The 17605-nt window shown below is 41.1% G+C and overlaps 1 protein-coding gene across 9 annotated transcripts in view; it reads left to right on the forward strand.

Annotated features, from left to right (window-relative positions):
* Nucleotides 1-17605, forward strand: part of Mitf (melanocyte inducing transcription factor) — a 219804-nt gene that overhangs the window by 121408 nt on the left and 80791 nt on the right. For 5 of the 9 annotated variants that reach the window (XM_052719952.1, XM_052719954.1, XM_052719959.1 and 2 more), the window contains exon 2: nucleotides 14094-14343. In XM_052719952.1, coding sequence (XP_052575912.1) covers nucleotides 14094-14343 — 250 coding nt within the window. Of the gene's footprint in view, nucleotides 1-1909; nucleotides 2113-14093; nucleotides 14344-17605 lie in introns of those variants that run through there. The other 4 variants (XM_052719953.1, XM_052719955.1, XM_052719961.1 and 1 more) reach the window with 2 other exon arrangements.

The raw sequence follows: 17605 nt of genomic DNA on the forward strand, positions 1-17605 counted from the left end.
GACTGTCAATTCTCCTTTGTCGAGGAAACTGGGCTACAGAAAGTTCAATGAATTTGCACAGGGTCTCAGAATTAGTAAATGGTGGGATTTAGAAATGGATTCATGAACACCAAGAGAGAACCTATGTGGGGCTGCTTCATAAGAGAAGAGGTACGGCCTCTCAGTTATCTTTTTACAGCCCCCAGTGCAGAAAGCACCTAGTGACTTATGGAGGAATACAAACCAGGGATTTGGTGCAATTTAATTTTCTCCTTCTTTCTCTTTACTGGCCATTAGTTTTACCAAAAACTTGTGTACTTTTATGATCTTCCTTTTACTTGGCACCATCTTTCTGAGCCTCACTGGGCTATCATCACCTCCTACTGGGACCACTGCAGTAGCTAATATTGCCTGTCTTCTCGTTGGTTCTCCACATAGCAGCCATAAAGTCCCACTGTGAGCTCGTCAGTCAGTCCCCTGTTGACAAGCTCTTTGTGGTTTCTTTCTCACCGAGGAACAAAATCAGTGCCTTCTCACTGGCTTGACAGATCTGGCCTGGTCTGGCCATGACTTCAGTCTCCGCACACACCATTCTTGTCCTTCATCCCGGGCTCAGCAGCTGCTCCCGCAAACTCTCTCCCAGTCACGGCTTTTACGTGTGTTATCACAACTACATGGAAGACTCTTTTGCTTTCCCCCTAACTCCACTCTCAGAGATTCTTGCTTAAGGAAGGCCCACCTGACCTCATTAAACTCTTTTCATCTCCTTGTAACAATTTTCCTATGTGTAATCATGGACTGATATGATTATTTACTATGTGTTTCCCACTGGACTATAAAGCCATAAGAATTTGCGCAGTACTTGAACTATTGTGGGTATTCAGTCAGTATGTATCAGACAGAAGAGTGGATGAAAGAATAAATGAACATAGAGCACACAGACTTTGTTTGGCTGAAACCCCTGGCTGAATATCTCCTATTTTTGGAGGGACATTTTCAAGTCGTAATTCGTCCCATTGTGGAATGGTGATGTATAGAAGCAGCATGCTTTCCTATTCATTACGTTTGGAGATAATCTCTGAGACACAGAAAGGTGAAGTCACTTGCCCAGGGGACACGCTAGTCAGTGTCAGATGTCTTTGTTGTGACCTTTGAATTGTGTACCGGGAGAAACTCTGTCTTTCATAGCTCTGTAAGACGGCTCTGGTGTGCTGAGTCTGTAGCATAAATATTTGATAACATTGATGTTGTCATGTCTGCATTTTAAAGTGTTTTCTCTTTGAGAACATGTATTGCTATTTTTCCCTTCTTGTATACCAATGTGTTCGGAATTGATTGGATGACAGTCTAAAATACACAGATGTGTGGTCTCAAGATGCTTGTGTCCAGAAAGAGGAGGCCACCAGTAGAAGCAGCATAGGCTTTCCCTCTGCTGGGCTATGGCCAGCACAGCCCTCCTTCTTCTCTTGGAGTAGATGTAAGGGTAGAGAAAACTTGCATCAATAGCTTGTCAGCTGCAAGATACGCTCAGTGTCCAGCACCCTAAACTGCATGTACTGTTGTAAAGTTGACAGAGAGGTGTGCTAGGCTGTGATATATATCCTAACTGAAAATAGCAGGAACTATCCTGTAGTCGTCTTTCTGTGAGTCTGTTAAGTGTTAAGAATCCACCGGTATATGACTTCCTTTTCCTTTCAAGTTCTCTGATGACATATGTCCCCTGCAAGCTTGCATCCCCTGCAAGCCTGAACTGGTGCCCAAGCTGGGGAAGGTCCAGTCAGCATTGCTAGAGCTTGCCTGGCTGCTGTGTACATTTCTGGCCTGGCCTGGCTTGAGGAGTGTCCCCGCTCCCTGTGCAGAGCGAGGAGTGTTTCGCCCCTCAGGTGCCATAGGTACTGGATTAAGCAGGTCTGCTATTGCAGACAGACAGCAGGCTCCATTCTAGCGTGGAGCTGTGTTTGGATTGGAGTTTCCAGGGCCTTATCAGGAGCCACCCCTAGTGACACAGCCGGTGCCAGAAGTAACTTTGACTTTCACTCTTCGCCAAGGGCTTGCAGAACACCTTAAAGGAAAAAAGATGGAGGCGCTCAGAGTTCAGATGCTCATGCCCTGCTCCTTTGAAAGCTTGTGTCTGTAAGTGAAGGTTTTTTCTGGAGATAATTCTGGGACCACTTAACAGAAGCCTTTCATTCTCCGGCTGAGGGGACGGACGGAGAAAGGAAAGCTTGGGAATTAGAAATAGGGGCTGGTACTTGCAACTGTGGCTCTGATCAGCTGCAGCCATAGCCTAATGTGACTGGATGTGACCAAGGGCAACGGTTCATTTGGGGAGGGGGCATCACACTGTGAGCCCTCTCATTTGAAATTGAATTTTGATCATAAATTAATGAGGACAGGGAAAAAAAATCCTGACTGTTTAAAAGATGGGTTATAAGGCAGAACAGAGCTTGGTCCATGATTGTAAAATAGATCACAGCCCAGTTTTGTTATGAATAAAAAGGCATTTTCTGTAGGAAGACACATTTTAGTGTCATATTTTCCCAAACTGCCCCATTGTAAACACTTTAGAGATCTATCTCTCCCCCTTGTGTGTGAGTGTTTGTGTGTATTTGTGTGTGTGTGTGTGTGTGTGTGTGTGTGTGTGTGTGTGTGTGTGTGTGAATTCTCTGACCATGGAATAGTAGCAGTTGTATTGTAAAATGTTCTGATTTGTATTTTTGTGGATTTTTTTCTTTATGGATTCAGATTTATGGCATTCAGATATCAGCATAATCTCCTTGTTGTAGAAATGTCGAACAAGGTGAAGCAGCAGTTTGAAGGGAGCACCAAATGGAGGCAGACTAAGTAGCTCAGACCCTCCCCTCTGGCATCTACTTTCACTATTACTCCCTAAGATTAGGGAACAGTACTGAAAGCTGGGTCTCCAAGCGAACAGGCTTTCAAGCAGATTAACTTATGCAAAAGCCACTTCTGGAGCTTAATAATTATTTACTGAGTGTTCCTGGGTCAGGAGAGGGGTTCTGATTAAAGCAGAGAAGCGTTTTATTCCCCAGCCGGTGAAGGTGTGCTTGAAGACAGCAAGAAGAATGGAAAAATACTAGGTGTAGCAGAACTATTTTTAGAATTTGATTCTTAAAAATGAAATTCCCATAAATTGAAGTGTGGGCTAAGAGTCCGTCATTTGCAGTTGATGGGTCTTTAAGAGGTCCTGTAGAAGGTAATTTTGAAAATGGCTTCTATTTCTGCTAAAGTTTGCTTTTATATATACCTTGTACATTTTCATCCCATGTGTCATTAAAACAGCTAATTACTCATCTCGCTAAAATGATAGAGCATTTCATGAACAAAGTACATATAATTATGCATTTGAAATGCCATTATGCTGAAATTTTTAAAAATAAATCTCTGCCTTATAAATCAGATAATAGTTGGGAAGACAGTGCCTGTTCTTCATGAATTATACCCTGCAAGAATGTACCCACAACCTGCAAATGTTTTTAGTTCTGATTTTAGGCAAGCTGAGGGTTGAAACCAGGTCAAACTTGCTTTGCAGATGCAGCATAAGGATAGACCTAAATCTGTTGCCAAATTAATCCTTAATTTTGAATTTTTTCTCTAGTTAACTAAAATATTTGACATAGAAATATGTGTCCCTCTAAACTCTCTGAATGAATTTTCTAGCAAGTGTCTTTGACAAAACTTGTGTACTGAGCTGTTTTCCATTAACTTTTTGCCTGCCTGGGAATTAATTGTGTGTTTCCCTCTATGAAAGCCAGTGAGCACCATAGCAGAAAGCAGCATTCTAGAGACTTGCCCGTCTTGAGAGATCTCACTACTTTGAGGCTAGTCAGGTGTTCAGAGAGTACGATTTTTCTGGGATGAAAGTACAGTGTTGGGCTGGGAAAAGACTCAGTGGGTAAAACTTGCCCACAGGAATGAGGACTTGTGATCAGACCCTCCCACCCACGAGAAGCCACACTTGATAGCATGTGTCTGTAATCTCAGAGTTGCTATGGCGACTTGGGAAGTGGAGATGGGAGAATCCCTGGAAGCTTATGGGTCAGCTAGGCTGGCATGTGCGAGAGTGCCCTGTCTCAAAGAAGATGGAAGGTAAGGACTGACACTCATAGGTGTTCTCTGACCTCCGCACTCATACCATGGCACTTGTGTGCCTATACTCCGACACATGAACATGTACAAATATATGACATACACATACAGTAGACATGCACACTCACCACAGGTGTGCACGCACACACATGATATGAAATAATTTGTCTTGACTTTTACAAACTGTCCAGATTGTCTGTGGGCTCTGTTCATAGTACTTTAACTGTCTTGATGCATTTTTACTGCCCCTTCATGTAGAACATCCTTGTTCCATTGCCATTTTGCAGATGAAACATCTAAGCTCTGAGCAGGTACACACCCTGCCAAAGTCTCACAGCCAGCATGTGACAGAGCTAGGACTAGACTCCAGGCACACTGGTTCTCTTGTCTTATTTGGTATATTTTCACCTGAGATGACAAGAAAACTGGATCTTCTTCCTCTGCTTCTGTGCTGAGTTTCTCACGTCTCCTTTCTCTGAATTACTGATAACTAACAGTGATGAGTTTTTGTACTATTGTGGTTACTCTGGATACTGTGTGATTTTTTTTTTTGTCAGACATTTCACCAAGTCTAACTCACAATTGACTTCGTACCACCTGTCAGGGGGAGGAGGAGGTCTCTGAGTAGATTCATTGTTGGGAAGGACTATCTCGATCTTGAAATGCAGAGAAATTTCTCTGTGAATGAAAGAAATAGAGAAGATCCTTATGACTCAAAGTTCCTGGCCACTGGATGACAGAAACATATCCATTCTTTAGCCAAAGGTCCCCTAAAACCAAGGTTCTAGTATCATTGATTCCATGAGGTGGAGTGTTTGTTAGAAGAGTGATACCATATTTACTCATTGAACAAACATTTATCTTGTCTGTGTGCTGGGAAGTGTAGAGTATGAATAAAACATGTGAATGTCTCTGCTGTCAGTGGAACCAGCTCCCCCAGTTCTAAAGGGTCAAGAACAGCTTGACTTTTAAATCCCTGTCATCTTCATGGTCCAAAATGGCTCCCAGAACTCCAGCCAGTGCAGCCACGTTACAGGAGACACTTACTGGATGGAAAGGAGAGTTACCTTGCTCCACAGTTCCTGTCAGAAATGGAACCCCCTGTACTGTGGTAGAATACTGACCCCTTTCTGACCCTCTTGCTGGAGGACAGATAGGCTGATTGGCTGGGCCTACCATGAGCATCCATGAGCTGAAAGGAAGCGAGGCTGGCTTTGCCAGGTGAAATCAGTGGCACAGGATGCTGGCTAGGCATGCATAATTGGTGGGCACAGTAAGCCTTGGTGGTCGCCTGTGAGGTTGCCTCCCTACTGCAGTGGGTGCAGCCCATTCACAAATCCTTACACCATAATGCACACTTCCATCTGGGTGTCAATGCGCTATTATAAACTTTGGGTCTTGGTAGGTATATTCTAAGCGTAATTGTCAAATATTGTGATCTAAAACATTTAAATATTCTTTAACCCGTACCAGTGTTGTCTAGACAAGTGACTGAGCATGCTCTGTGACTGGGGCAATTGTCTGAGTACATGTAGAAAAATTTCATGCCTTTAAATAGTTATTGCCGGACATTTTTTGGAGATTGTATGCTCTCTAGCAACTTTGTGTGCATTTTTACGCAAGCACTGTTTTATTAATTATATAAAATATAAAAATAGAAAAAAGTTATTGCCAATAGCTGGGTGTGAGTGAAAATCCGCACTGGACAGAGTGAGCAAGAATTGGAGAGGATGGGGCTTAGAGATGGCTCCAATGTTAAAAGTATTCTTCCAGAAGACCTGAGTTCAGTTTCTAGAATGCAAGTCAGTTGGCTCACAACCACCAGTATCTAACACCTTTGACCTCCACATGACCATGCACGAGCATATACATGCATATGCATGCATTTGTGCACACATACATTAGAAAATTGGAGCGTGTGTTCGAGTGGAAGCTTCGTTTGAAGAACAGAACACTTGAGTGTGGTGTTTCACCACTGCTTTGTACCCTTACAGTGGTCTGCCTCAGAGGGGAGTTCCTGAAAAGGATCCAGGCATCAAGAGTGTGTCCATCCTGAATGGTGTCTGTGAAAAATGGAGATAAGTTGCAGTGATAAAATGAGGAAATAGCAAAATTCACATGTTGGTTTATAATGTTTCTTTTTGTTTTTAACTTTTTAATTAAAGTTTTTTCATATAATATTTTTGATCATATTCTTTACCCTTCCTCAGTTCCACCCCTTTCCCATCCACACAACTTCATATTCTTTCTCTCTCTTAAAAAGAAATACCACATCAAACCAGCACACACACATACAAATAAAAAACGTGGAGTCTAATTTGTATTAGCCATCCACTTCTGGGCATGAAGCCTTCCCTGGAGTGTGGGTGACATACCCAGTATTACTCAACTGAAAAAAAAACTATCCTGGCAACTATCAATTGCAAATAGTTTCTTGATTAGTGGTGGAACTCGTGCCTCCATCTCCTTCTCCATGCTGGGATTTTTGTCTGGTTTGAACTTATGTGGATATCATAGTCTCTGTGAGTTCGTATGTGCCATCAGCCCTGTTGTGTCTGGAAAATATTATTTTTCTTGGAGTTGTCTACCACCTCTGGCTCTTAAAATCTTCCTGTCTCCTCTTCTGAGTAGATCTTTTAGCCTAGAGGGGAGGGATGTGATAAAGACATCTCATTTAAGCCAAGTGCTCCAAAGTCTCCTACTCTCTGTAAAGTACCATCTACTGCAAGAACAGACTTCTCTTGGGGGGGGGGGGGGTTGAATGATGCACTGATTTATGGATATAGTAGCATGTCATTAGGAGTCATTTTATTGCTATTTTTTTAGCAGAATAAAAATAATAGGTTTTCCCCTAGGTCCATGACCTAGTCTCAGGTTCTTGTTCACTTTAGTAGTGTCATGTAGGATTTCCAGCTCATGGAGTGGGCCTTAAATCCTAGCAAAAAGTGGTGGGTTACTCCCATAACATTGTGGCATTATTATACCAGTGGGTCTACCTTGCAGGCAGATCTCTACTGTAGCTGGGTAAGACTGATGATTATTTTTCTTCTCAGGTAGCATGTATAACACTTTCAAGCATTATGCATCCTACTTCACAAGGGTGAAGCTTGTAGTTGAGCACCAACTCAACTTCTCCATATTTGATGACATAAGAATATGATGTCCTTGTCAATAAGATCCTACTTTGACTAATGACTCAAAAAGGTGTAACCTAGTCCTGGCACTGTTAAGAAAAATGGAATTATGAAATTCATACTAATAGATGGAGCTAGAAACAATCATTCTTAGTGAGTTTACCCAGCCCCAGAAAGACAAACATTGCATGTTTTCTCTTATTTGTAGAAGTCAGGTTTTAAGTTTTAGATTAAGTGCATATCGCTCAGAACATCCACAGAGACTGGGTAGATACAAAGTACCAAGGTGAAAGAGATGATCTTCCGAAGAGCGGGAAATAGAATACAGTGTTGTAAAGGGGTGAAGAGTAAATTGGAGTAGGAGGATTAAGTGGGAAGGGGATGAGAGGGTAAAATAGAGGCTACAGGGTCTCGCTAACAGGAGATTGGCAGGCCCATTCGAAGGCTGTAGAAGTGAGAAACGTGTGTGAAACAGTAAAAACTCCAGCTTCAGCAGTCTGGCGTTGAAGTGCCTGGAAGAGCATCACCCCTGTGTTAATTGCAAAGGTCTCTAAAGATGGTATTTGTCCCTTCTCATCAGTTTATTTAACGTAAATCTTGTCAGCACAGCCCTACCTCCCCACTTCATCAATTACACCGTTATGCCATTGTAGTAATGTGCTGAATATGCTAAGTTATACAAATAGAAATAAAAATGACAAGCTCAAATGCATATATTGGAATGTTCTAGCTGAATTAAGGGTTTCTTTGACTTTTGATCTAATTTATTATTGAGCTTACTTACATCTGGTATCTGCTGATCCAGCTTAGAGAATATGGACAATGTCTCTACTTTCTCCCTACTAATTAGGCTCTTGTATTGGTTAAGTAAAATGTCAAGTTTGAATTCCATATAGCTTGTGCGTCTTAATTTTTAAAGTTTACTTCCTTTTGTGCAAATGAAAAGCACAAATCTCCAGAGTCAGGGGACCACCCAAGTTTGGACTCCACGATGTCCCAATAGCACCAGGCCATCAGAAAAATTTCAATTATTGATGGAAGATTTTTAAAAAGGGAGAAGAAATATCTCAGTGTTTGACACCAATGGTGGCCCCTGGCACCTTCCATCTTGATAGGTTTCATCCCTAACTATTGTCAGTATTGTAGCAAGTGTGATAGAATTTCATTTTGATATTTCCTTGCTCTTTGTATATTGAAAACGTCACCCTGAGTCATGTGCAAGGAATGGAAAGGTTGAGCTCCTGGAAGAACTGGTCCCTCACAAATGTCAGACACCAAGGCTGTCACTTCAAGAATGTCCGTGTGCCAACTTTAATTTGTAGTCTGCAGGCACTTTGAAAAGCTGAAGAGTGTTTCTTAATGGCCCAAGTCCCTGGTTGAGGGCAGTATCTGTGGATGCTCCTGGGAGATCCTTTGGCTTAGGGTAAAGTGTTCTGTAAGCATGAGGAGTCATTGGGAATTTCTGGGTAGATGATTCTGTTTGGTTTCAGTTTGCCTGGCCTTCTCCTTCCATCCTGTCACTTGAGGACTCTGCTCTCAGAGACTTGGCAGGTCCTGCTTGGCTCCCTGTAGGGTGGCAGTAGGATGGGACTTTTCTGGGACACTGAAGAAAGTGTTCTTGTCTGAGTCATGTCCCTGAGCTTTTGTTAAACACATCTGTGATCTTGGGTGTTTTACTACTACTTTCCGAACACAGCCAAGATCAGAATGGACTAGAGATCTTTTGTTGATTAGTTGATTCCTAGGCCTTACTAAACCCGTCAGTATTCCCAGGAATAGGATTGCACATTTTTACTTTAGACGGAGTTCTTGCAATCAAGCTTTTGCATTCAGAAACCCAGGTAGTTTATCCTCTCTGTGACATCATTATCTACACATGGAGTCAATACTATAGTTTTTTCTGTGTCTCCATCGTGTATCTTAACCCCAGCCATATGCTTTCCTGATAAAAACCTTGCATCCCACTGCAAGCAGAGACTAGGCTCTGAGCTCTCTCTATTGAATGACTAGAGCAAAGGGGTGTGTGTGTGTGTGTGTGTGTGTGTGTGTGTGTGTGTGTGTGTATCAGAGAAAAATGCTAATATTCTTACCTTATGGCTCACAAGAGAGTACAGGTTAAATAGCCTTCTCTCTCTATCTTGTTAAGCTGTGTTCTCAGAATTTTACAGGGATAGCCTAAAGGTTGTAAGGCTTATCTCCTTTAGTCTAGACTTGTAGCAAGGCTTAATAAAAATTGTCTCATTCCGTCAAAATGAAATGGCAAGTTCATGACTTAGTTCTACATTTTACCACTAAATTTCCCAGGTATTGTGCCAAGACATATGTATATAATACATTTACTATGTGTTTCAGGCTTTAGCACAGTGCAAGGGGGAAAAATGTATTAAAACATTTCAGACATTAGGAGAACCGAGGCGGAACACACTGGAGTCATTTGACCGCTTCCTGGGGTGACTATGAAAGGAGTTTATTCTGTTGGAGAAATTCTTGCTGTTGCTTTTGTTTATTTATCTGAGATGGGGGTCCCTCTATGTCTCCCTGACTAGGCTGGAACTCACCATGTAGACCAGGCTGACCTTGCACTCATAGAGATCCACCTGCCTCTGCTTCCCAAGTGCTGGGATTAAAGGTGTGCAGTAGAAATTTGTAGAAACACTGGTAAGTTCCATGGTTCCCTCAGCCTCTCTGGGTTTCAACTGACTGGATTTCCAGGATTGCTATCTCTAGATCAGAGATGGATTTAAATGGTCTCACAATGAAATCCTAGCATCACTGTTAGAGGTAAGGGATTGGCACGTGATGCTGGCCAGATGTTGGGGATCTCATGGAATTTTTGATATCTTTAAGTGGTTGGTAAAGCCAGTGGAATAAAATATTTGGACTTAGGAATATGCCAGGTAAGACAGAACCCTGTCCAGTATCCCTTTACCATCATAAAGAAGGAGGCTTTGAAAGTTAAAAATGTAAATTCATCAGGAGGGGTGGTAACTGAGGCCACATGAAGGGTTTACATCTTGCCCATGTGCTGCATTCCAGCTGTCTGGTTGAGCACTTTATCTAACATTCACTCACTCAGTGTGTAGAGGTAGGTTTGGGGGACACTCAGAGAGGTTGAATGGCCCATTAAAGCTCACATTCCTCAGCAGTGGCTGAAGTAGAACTTGAGTCCACTTTGCGGCCCCCTGCTTGACTGGTATGGAACAAGTCTCATGCTCGGAATTTGTTTGGCTAGGGAGCCAGGGAGTTGTCAGCAAAGGCACTTGCAGCCATGCCTATGGATTTTTCTTTCTGAGAGAGAGATGTACACCTTCCCATGCAGAACTAGAGCAGAATCGGGCAGTCTGGCTTATTGACTTCCCATGAAAGCATCTGGGAAGAATTAGTGTGCTCAGGGCCACACTCTGGGGTTAGAAGCCAGGTGTCCCTCGCACCTGGCAGTAACTGTTTGTTGAACCAAATGAACTTCATATAATCAGGTTAAAAGGAATCATACTCATGGAATTAGGATTATCTAGCTAGAGCCGAGGTTTGTGGGCCCAAGGATGAACCCAGTCAGCTATTAAAATTAAATACATTCAGACATCTCTGCAGGTATGTCGTTAGTGGCTTTGTTAGGAAGTCCTCATTTTTAAAAGCAGCCATTCTAGCCGCTTGGAATATTCCTGCCCTGAGCTTCCATCCCTTACCTAGACTTCCATTCCTTACCAACCCTTTCATAAAGGCCCAAACTGTGCTCCCTTGTTCCGTGAATGGGGTAAAATCTAGTTGTGTCTGTCGTTGTCTACAAGGTGATAATTGTAGGGTCAGTTGTTTCCAAGAGAAGTGGACACTCAAAAGATGATGAGCCCAGCTGCGAATCTGCTAGTCACGTATCACAAGGTGGAAATACCCTACAGGGTGTGTGTACATAGTTAAGTAATCCCAATGTTTCCGTTGTCCTACCCCCTTAGAAGCCTTGTTAAAATGTCAATTAAGCTGAGTTTTATTTGATTTCTATAAATATAAACTATGTTTACTATCATTTCTTTCATATGGTTCCTGTGTTTGTACCATTTTATTGTCCAAGTCTGTATTGTTTCTTTCCTGATGGACTATTATAGAAGATACTTTAACTGGCGTCGTTACTGTGGTTTAAGTCTGAAGCCTTAGTGGGCTTGCTCACTAATAATTTTCATTTATCTCTGGGATGCTTTACTGTTAATTGAAAGGATTTCCCCCTGGTGTTGCACCAGTGACTCGTCTGTGCAGTTAATTAGCACGATTAGGCCACAGCTCCTTTTGCTCCTGCACAAAGGTTTGCTCTTGTTTTTATCAAAAGGATCATTCTCTCTGAGACTGCCAGTACCTGACAGGCTTTGAATAGCCAGACCTCTTATTTATTTTTAAATAACCACCTCCCATCTTTTCTTGGCTTAGGAAAGTACATTTGAGCTTTGAAGACTTACTCCAAAGTGGGAAATAACATTTTCTTCGGATGCTCTTTTTGGCAGATCCTGTGTGAGTGAAAAGATGATTTTAGATTAACAGAGCAATGAATTAATTGATTGTGTGAAGGAGTGTACAATGTTAATGAGCGAAATATAGATGTTGCTTGCTCAGTGTTCTCTGCGTGTCTATAAGAAATGCTGGGAAAAAGGCACAAGAAAGATGTTTTATGTTTGGGCTGTTGAAGACACCCAGGAGAGCTGCGAGCCTGGATTAGGACACTGTGATCCCTTCCTGCAGTTGAAGTTTTGTCTGATAGATCAAGTCTGCTTTCTTCTAGCCTAGCGGTGAAGTTGATCGCCTATCATCTGCCATTTTCTTTAGTGTCTAGTGTATAGATTGCCACTGAAAAAATACTTTGGCTTTATTGTAGCTTAAAGGAGAAAAGTTAAAAGAAAACTGATTTATTTTCCTAAGTTGATCCCCACTCAGGCAAGTGTGGTCACCCTACACATTCCCTTCTAGGCACGCTGGGCTTACTCTGAATCAGTCTGCAAATGTACTTTGGAATCCAAGTTTATGATTTATGCTTATTGTGTGCATATCTACTTTGCTGTTCAGTTTGCATTTTTTAAAGAAATAGGGTACTATGTTGCTGAATTCATGTCATGATTTAATTAACTGTGGTCCTATTTGAAGGAAAAATTAGGTGACTCAGGATATTTTGAAATCTTGCCTCTGTATATGTGAATTCTTCCATTTTTGAGTTCTTCCGACGATTACATGTCAAGGAACTTTCTGAAACAAAATGAATAGTTTGTTTTTTTTTTTTTTTGAATAGTTTACTTTTAGCTTTTGGATGTAATTTTCTTAAAGGTTAATAATAATACATTATCATTATGCTTTTCTTGTCATGAATGTTTTTTAATTGGGTATTACCTAGAGTGATATTTTTCACCTGGATTTTAAAAATTATTCTATTATATAGTTTTATTCATTTGTTTTTATGACACTTAGTAGATACATGACATTAAATTTTATGAATTATGATAATTTACTGAACCCATTTTCTGTATGGATAATAAATAAACTTCTGGGTGTTTGGGGGATGACATGAGAGTGTGACACAAATCTGTCCCGTAGCACACCTGACACTTGTGCAGCCTTTCTGTCCTTAGGTTGTTCACAGAGATGGCCAGGGGCCTCGGGACTTTTGTCTATGGTAGGAAGGTGAACAGTTCTGGGCTTTGCACTCAAGAGGAAAGTTAAGTTCAGATGCTGCTCCTGAAGCGTGATGGATGCAAATGTTCATTTTTTTCTCTTCCCAGAAGCCAGAATCTTGTATTACAAGCTTGCACAGAGATTTGAATAGCTATAATTAAGTTTGATTCCTATACTGGATGATGACACTGGCAAGCACAAACATTTATCGGGGCAATGCTCATTGTAGATGGGGATTATGGGCATTGCTTTATTTAAACCTCACAACACTATTCCTTGGGAGTGAAGGCTTTCGATGTGAGCGTGCAGTAGATATTTAAAGAGCATACCCCACTTTTATAAATGGGTAAAAAGCTGTATACTGCTCTTCCAGGTATAGAAACCCAGGCAGAAAGAGGTTTATTATTTGTTCATATCACAGACTTGGCAAGATAAGCAACCCAAAGTCTCACCTAGGGAAAACAGGAACTCTTTTAGTCTTACCTGACTAGCATATAAGCATGTTAGGTAATAGTAAACAGAATGAGTCCTCGTCCATTAGAAGTAGACCTCATGGAGAAAACATAGAATACTGGTTCCTTGGACATGCCCAGATGAGTCACAAGGGAAGACACACAAAGAAAACTAGGAGGGAAAGAGTTGGGTTGTCAGTCAGCTTCTCTTTTGCCTCCTTGCCCAAAACAGGTGGAGTGCAATGTCAACATCTGGCCCAGATGCTTCTTCATTAATGATTTGTGTCATCTCTTGTCTTCAAAGTCTTTCCCATAACAGTGCCTTCTTACTAGCAACCATATTAGACATCTTCAAGGAGTTTGGATAATATGTAGGAGTTGTTGGCTAGTTTGACTTAGCTATTTAAAACAGCAAATCAAGTAATTTGTTTTTAACTGTGGAGACTTGGGTGCCATTGCGATGGATGGCTTCTAGTTGCTGCATAAGGTGGCATTATAGTCAGTGGTGATGAGTGGTGTGTGGCATAAAATGTCAAAAAGAAGTAAGTGATTTGATAAAAATACCTAGATGCAATCAGCCTGACTTATTTAATTCAACGCCTAATGACTAGAATCCTGTCACCTCTTGATTTTCAATTACATGGAGTACCATGCCTTGATTATGTCTGTGCAGACTCACCTCTTAGTTCGGTGGCATTTAGGATACCCCGCGATGCAGGTGATGGGTCTCATCAGGATACTAAAAGCTGTGTGCCTTCTGGTTTCCCCACAGCAGTTCTGCAGAGCATCCTGGGGCCTCCAAGCCTCCGTTAAGCTCCTCCAGTATGACATCACGCATCTTGCTACGCCAGCAACTCATGCGTGAGCAGATGCAGGAGCAGGAGCGCAGGGAACAGCAGCAGAAGCTGCAGGCAGCCCAGTTCATGCAACAGAGAGTGCCCGTGAGTCAGACACCAGCCATAAACGTCAGCGTGCCCACCACCCTTCCCTCTGCCACCCAGGTGCCGATGGAAGTCCTCAAGGTATGTGAATGCTGCCCTTGTGTTTGGACTGAGTCTGTCCCTTCTCCACACGCTATGTGTCATATTCACTGGACTGTGTCTCTGCTTATCTTGGTATTAGAGTCTTATTTATAAACATCATGTCCAGTGGTTCCTGTGAGGCTTTATCTTTTAAAAGAATGGTTCAAACTAATCGTAAATGTTACAGCAACCTGGGAATGGCAGAAATGGTCAATGTTTTTATGACCAATCCCAAATGGGATCTTGTGTTTGCTATAATGAAGAGCATTTCTCTACCTTGCTTTCGGAAATGGTTTCAAGTGTAAGATTTATCTGAAGGAGGCCTCTTGTAGAAACTTGTGTGTATGTATGTTTTCACAAATGCTTTCCAGGGCTACACTTTTAACGTTGCTCTCCAGTTAGCAAATCCTGCTGGCCCTAGAAGCTAATTGTTTTAGAAAGTCTCTTCAGAAAGAAAACTGTGGTCAAGCGCTCTGTCTGTGCCTTGACAACCAGACTTCATAATCCTTTTACTCAAGGGAGCTGTCTGCTTTCTCTTTGATTTCTTGCTAGAGTGGAAACTGCAGGAGCTTGTTAACGTCCTTCCATCAGGGACACATAGCTTCCTAATTACTAGAGGAAGTCGTAGCCACTCTGAGCATAGACCTCCATCTCCCACATTGTCTCCCATGCCACATGGGGAGTTGCCTTGTTTCATAAGCATTTCAGTTCGTAAATATGACTGGTTCAGGAAAATCTAGAAGTAGGGAAACTTCCTTGCTTTTTATTTATTTATTTTTTTTATCCATTCACCTAATTGATTCATTCTGAAGAGGCAAGTGTTCCTGGTCATTAGGCAATGTTGAACTCCTCAGCCTGCACATTCATTGTTGGTCTTTTACTTATATCTTTGTGCTTAGATAAAAAAAGTCCATCCATCTCCCCCTACTCAAAGTTTCTTCTTAAAGTCAACAGGAGTGATGTGCTACACACAGGCTCTGTCAATGATCTTTTCCCTGAGGAAAGGGATTCTTTGAAAACTAACTTTAAAGTCGCACGTATTTATTTACAAAGACTTTAAAATTGAATGACACCATTGTGGAACTCTTGGGTAGAGAAACCAGTTGAAATTTTGCTAAAGCAGAAGCGATGTAACGGGTTTAGCATAAAATTTTAATTAAATATGACTGAAATTCTGAGTAATGCCACAGTTACGCCTCTTTCACTCCTCTACCACCCCATCTTTTTACTTTAGAATACACTATACATGGAGTCTCTGTTCTGCCTGAGTAGAAAGGATAGTCCCCATTTAATTGTTGTTTCCTATTTGCAGGAGTCATTACCATTTTGTTTCTACTTGATTTAATCAGTGTGACTTTTATAATAACAAGATGCAGAGGAGTGTATCGGTTTTATTCACTATAATCTTAAGTTTTTTAACTGAAAAGCAAATTGTAGGGGCGGTGACATGGATTTGAGTATAGTGGTTCACATCCAGTTTGAAGGTAATGCTTAATACTGTATTGAGGCATATTAAATCGAAATAGATTTTCCTATTAGAATGGTTATATGGGTTGGTGGAGAAATTACCGTGAAATGAATGTGTGGAAACATCATTTCAATGTTATCTAAAGTTTATATAATTTCTAAGTGTTTAAAATGTTATTTTCTTGCCTTGTTACAATTAACATCTAAATGAAATAATTTGAATAATTTATGTATTTTTCCTTATACTCTGTTTATCCTGGTAACACTGGATTGAACTGCAGTCTCTCCCAAACTAAAGAATACCAGAAAAATGCCCCAAGTAAAAGCAAAAATAAATGATTAAAACTAAAAGACATGACCTGCCCAGAAGTGCCATTGGTTAAATGTTTCTGTCGTGTTCAGCAGTCATCACCTCTGTTTAACCTGAGAGTGTTTCTCCTTGGGCTGTATAAGAGAGTCAAGTGTGTCCCCGAAACGAAAAGGACTTGGTAGGCTAACCTTCTGGGGGAAGCTGATAGCTGCCTAGACAAGCTTTGGTGCTTTGAAGTCAAAGACCAAACAAAAACAGAATTTCATTCATCTGAGGTAATATTGTAAGACATTCACACGGAAATGTTAAGGCAAGTTTCCTGTTGGTGATTCCTTATCAAAATAGTTTCATAAGCTCAGTGTATGGAAATACTATGAAATGCTTCATAGAAATGCATATGGTAATACTCTCCTTTTTTTCTATTGTGACTTCTAAATCATATAACACAGTTTCCTGGAGTAAACGGTTATAGAGAAACAGTTGATTTGTTCGATCTTGGACCATTTTTGTGAATATATATATCTTCAAAACATTAGTGATGCGAACATAGGCTAGTTGCATGCACTCTGATATGATGTATTACATTAAACACATTTTTTTCTGATAGTACAGCCTCAGTAAAATATTGATTTCATTTTTAAAGCTTTAAGTGCATACTCTTCTCAGTGAAGGCAGACAGGTGCTGAGGTGGAGAGTGCCCACTAAGTCTCTCTATTTCCCACCGTGTTTGCTAGAACATGCTAGAAGAAAGGCCACAGTTTTATCTTCACGTGAACACGCACACACACAGTCCTGTCTCCGGTAACCCACTATCGGTGGATTGAAGTACTCATTTTGACAAGGGAAATCAGCCTTTTCAGGTTAATCCCTTTCCTTGGCAGCATTTTACTCAAACTACGGAACTCTATGAAGCATGTTTAAAAATTGTTGACATCTGAAAACTTAGGACTCCTTGGAATTTGTATTAGAGAGTGGAAATTCCCATAATTTCTTCCTCAGTACTTGGCCATGGCTCATGAGGTGTAGCCTCTGTATTCTATATTGGTTTCATTAATTTCTGCATTTATTCCTCATATTAATTTTCACATTGGATGATATAGAGTGTTGGGTCTTATTGTAGGTATTTGTACATTAATGAAGTGTTGACTTGGTTTCTTAAGAACAAGCTAAACAATTTGGGAGGGTAACTCCAGCATGCTTCTCTACCATAAATAGTGCCACTATGGGTGCATAATAGATTTTTCACAGTTGTGAACATACCCGGTATTTCCAATTGTGAATTAAAAGGAAATTTACTAAGAACTGTTTCTGGAGCACTTTCTTCTGTATGGAAGGCAAGCCATACAGAACTGAGGCTTGAACTTGATGTAAACAAAATCAGAGTCACCAGGGACAACCTTTAGTCATGGTGGGTCTCACAGCTACAGAAACATCACAGTCCTGACCGATGACTTGGTGCTCACGTACTCACTGAAGTTCTCCTGT

The sequence above is a fragment of the Peromyscus californicus genome, unplaced genomic scaffold (assembly GCF_007827085.1).
Source record: "Peromyscus californicus insignis strain IS unplaced genomic scaffold, ASM782708v3 Scaffold_6__1_contigs__length_162567912, whole genome shotgun sequence".
NCBI classification, from domain to species: domain Eukaryota; kingdom Metazoa; phylum Chordata; class Mammalia; order Rodentia; family Cricetidae; genus Peromyscus; species Peromyscus californicus.